At 43.6% G+C, this 4090-nt stretch overlaps 1 protein-coding gene across 1 annotated transcript; it reads right to left on the minus strand.

Annotated features, from left to right (window-relative positions):
• Nucleotides 1-3437: 3437 nt before the first annotated feature.
• Nucleotides 3438-3605, minus strand: LOC123634689 (40S ribosomal protein S29-like). Its single transcript, XM_045546420.1, has one exon. It carries the CDS (start codon nucleotides 3603-3605, stop codon nucleotides 3438-3440), a length of 168 nt encoding a protein of 55 aa, XP_045402376.1.
• Between the last annotated feature and the right edge of the window lie 485 nt (nucleotides 3606-4090).

The following is a 4090-nucleotide window of genomic DNA, read 5'->3' on the forward strand; positions in this document are numbered from 1 at the left end:
GGAAGCTTAGCAAACTGTGCAGGAAAAGCAGCTACCCGACCTTGCTACCCCACTCCCCTTTCACCAGGGCAGAGAGCTGAGGAAAACTCAAACAAATTCAGAGAAAAGTAGACAAACTAGCCACTCTAGTCAATGTCAGAGGAGACAGAGATGTGTGCAGGGCCAGACACAGAAAGGCACAAATCAAAATATGCAGGACACAGACATGGCAGTGAGGACGGAAATCAAGACACATGAAGAAGCTTGTTTCTTGAACAGTCCTGCCTCTTCCTCAACTTCATGTTTCTCTCAAATACATCAGTGTAGCCTTGTGGACGACTGACCTGTGGGAAACTTGATTAGTACGTTTATATTTCAGGATATAAGTATATAACTATGCCAGAGAGAGAGAGAGAAGTAATCACAGCATATCCCCAAAAGAAACTCAGCTATCTTGGATCTAGTCCCCTCATTGTACAAATTTTTGCACATTTTTGACAATAAGACTGCAGCGCTGTTTGTAACTCTCTGCCTCTTAACTGAAGACTCAGTTTAATGGACATACACCAAGCACCACACCGTGCAAGCCGCTGCAGGGCACACTCAGACACAGGCAGTAGTGTCCTGGTAAACCAGCACTCCGGAAAACGAAGACCTGATTTATACCATTTGCCGATTTTTTGTGGTGTAAATATTCCCACCATGGCTGATTGCAAGCTATCAGTGGTTTAGCAACTAGCTCATAAAAATCCTGAGTATTTAGCTGCGCTGGGATAAACACTCAAGGATGAGGAAATCCAAGGTGCCCCAGACAACAGCCAGCACCAACCGTCAGCTCCGTGCAGGAAACCACGTTGGGCCTTCCAGCCCCGCTGCCCCTCAGCCAAGGTGCGCCCAGGGGAGACACGCACAAACACCTCCCAGCCAAATCCTGAGAAATAATAGGTTGCTGCTTTAAGATGATAAGTTCTGGAGTGGTTTGTTATACAACAATAGTTAATTAACACACATAGTGGAGACTACATGAGGAAGCCTGTTTGGGCCTTCCCTTCTCTGTTCAATTCCCAGGCCTGTTCCCAAGCTATTGAAAGTCTCGGTCTTTACCATGGTTGTGAGGATTAAAAAAATAAATACATAAATAAAAAGAAAGTCCCGGTCTTCCTTTTTGCTGCACTAAGACTTCCTGGATACCTGCTGTTAAACATAAGCACTGGCAGCGCCTTTGCTCTTGCCCCTTGGAATGTGCTGCCAGTCCGATTTGTAATAAGACTGGGTGGGGGGCTGGACAAAGTGACGATCGTATTTATAGGCAGTTGTTTTATGAAATTGTGTTTTCTTGAAAAGCGAGACTGATGATCTCATCAAGTGAGGGGAAGTGGGACCACCGTAAACAGGACCACCGAAAGGCAGACAGAACGTTTAGTGACATCCCCCTCATCTGTTTCATTTTCTCTTCTGGACACCCACAATTCTTATCTGTCCCGCCATCAATAATAGACTTTGAACACCTGTCAGTGATGTGTTAAATATTGATTTGAGTAGCGATGACCCAGGGTCCATGATCTCCCACTCCATTCCTAAAGCCAGTATTTTCTGCGGTTTTTCCTTCTCTTTCTGGACACTTGCAGAATAGGCTCCAGTTGGACTCTAAAGGAATTTTTTCTACTAAACATTTCAAAATGTAAGAACTGTCCCCTTGGCCTGTGTACCTTTAACTTGTGTGAAATACTGGTGATTTCAAAGTATCAGAAACCAGGTAAGAAAAAAAAAACTCTTCAAAAAATCCATTTCCTAAATAAAAGCTATAAAGTAATTATCACAAAAGTTAAGATAGTGTCTTCTCCTGCGAGGTGGGAGAAGAATAATGAAAGGTGAGGTGCATAAGGGAGAAGCCTGCAAGAAATATTCTAACTCTTACCCAGGTAGTGGGGTCCCATGGTATTTGCTCTATAATAGTATTTTTAAGTATTCATGCAATTTTTATGCTCTCTGTGAATGTAGTTTAAAAATAATTCATTCTGCATTCTGATTTCTTCTTGTATATGGGCTGGGAGCTTGTTAGAAATGAAGACTCTTGACCCCACCCAGACCTACTGAACCTACTGATCTGCTGGTGGTTTGTCTGCACATTAAAGACTGAGCAGGCAGGCGCGGTGGCTCACACCTGTAATCCTAGCACTCTGGGAGGCCAACGCTGGAGGGTCGCTTGAGCTCAGGAGTTCAAGAACAGTCCGAACAGGAGTGAGACCCCGTCTCTACTGAAAGCAGAAAAAAAAAGCCGGGAGTGGTGGTACATGTCTATAGTCCCCGCTACTCCGGAGGCTGAGGCAGGAGGATCACTTGAGCCCAGGAGTTTAAGGTTGCAGTGAGCTACAATGACACCACTGCACTCTAGCCTGGATGACAAAGTGAGACTCTGTCTCAAAAAATGCAAAAAAGATTGAGCAGCACTGAAAGTCACCTTATCCTTCTGCCTAAGTCTCCTCTGTAAAAAGGGCATAATAATACAGATCTTACAGATCTGGCCTCCCTTCCAGGCTGCTATGAGGTGGGCAGGAGATAATACACATGAAAGCACTTAAAAAAGCAGTAAAGTATCATATAAATTAGGTTTTGTTATCACCTTGGGATAGAGTCCTGAAAGAATCAGTTGCAAAAGAGCAAACAATTGTCATCATCCCCTTACATTTAATACTTTCTGGAATCTTTCCAACTCCAATTTCCTGGCAGCCTGGTGCTTCCTGCTTCTGCTTTGTTAAAACTTGCTTTCCTCCCCGCCTTGAGGGTATTACCAGCTTCACAGCCAGATGCAGGGTCATCCATGCCCTTTGCAAGGTCTCTGGAGAAGATTACATCTTTCAAAAGGCACTGGCGTCCCCAATTTAACTTTCTGAGAAATCAAATCCACATGTTTGGCTAAGCCTGCTGTATGACAACAGCGTCTGGCCTCACCTGGGCCAAAGCTGAGCTCCAGCGGGAACTGGGAACACCAGGCAGGCAGGCCTCAGACACTTGCGATTGCTCATGGCTCTTGGTTTTATTTTAATTTTTTTAAGTTTTAAAAGATTTTATATTCTCAGGCTGGGCACAGTGGCTCACACCTGTAATCCCAGCGCTTTGGAAGACCAGGGCGGGCAGATTGCTTGAGGCCAAGAGTTCAAGACCACCCTGAGCAAGAGCAAAACCCCTTCTCAACAACAACAAAAATGGAAAAATTAGCCCAGCATGGTGGCACACACCTGTAGTCCCAGGTACTTGGGAGGCAGAGGCAGAAGGATCCCTCGAGCCCAGGAGTTTGAGGTTGCAGTGAGCTATAATGATGCCACTGCACTATAGCCCAGGACACAGAGCAAGACCCTGTCTCAAAAAATATATATATACATTATTTTCTGTACAAAGAGCTAGCATGTTTCTTTTGTTGGGTAGATGTCTTGGATAATCCATTCAAGGAAGATCATTTAGTCCAACTCGAAGCCCATATCCTTCACATACTGATGGAAACACTGGCAGCAAGTATTGAGGTTGTATTTCCAGGTCAGACCATGCTGGTTTGAGCAAATGCGGCAAGAGCAAGAACCCTGGCGGAATTTTCTTAGTTGGCTCTGGTAGAGCTGCTGATGGCCCATCTCTTAAAAGAAGCAGTGATCCTGTGCACTGCACATTGTGATTCAAAAACATTGGTGGTGATGAACTTGTGTATTATTTCAAATAATACATTTAGTCTTCTAAACTTCAAAAAATACTGAAACAGTTTACAAAAGGTCCAAATGGACAGGTAATTAAAGTATACTTATTGGTGGGGTTTTCTTGCATTAGGGTCCATCTACTAAGTTTCAAGAGTTAAGTATTGTAAGGATGCAGTACATAAATGCTAGAGTAAGTTGTGCTTAATTATTCATTCATTTCAACACATATTTGAAGGCCAGTCTGCACTAGGTTTTGTACTTGGTTGTATTTGTGTTCTGTCAATATAATATGGGCAGATACAGAGGTATGCTTGTGTGTGTGTAATTTTTTTTGATGACCACATTTAAGAAAAGGGAAAAAAAAAAAAAAAAGAAAGAGAGGGAAGCTGCCTGGTGAAATCGTTAAGAACTTCCCCAGAACCCAG

This window comes from Lemur catta, chromosome 3, assembly GCF_020740605.2.
Source record: "Lemur catta isolate mLemCat1 chromosome 3, mLemCat1.pri, whole genome shotgun sequence".
NCBI classification, from domain to species: domain Eukaryota; kingdom Metazoa; phylum Chordata; class Mammalia; order Primates; family Lemuridae; genus Lemur; species Lemur catta.

Bases quoted from the DNA above. Each gene is read 5' to 3' on its own strand.
- LOC123634689 (XM_045546420.1), bottom strand. From the start codon at position 3,605: ATGGGCCATCAGCAGCTCTACCAGAGCCAACTAAGAAAATTCCGCCAG.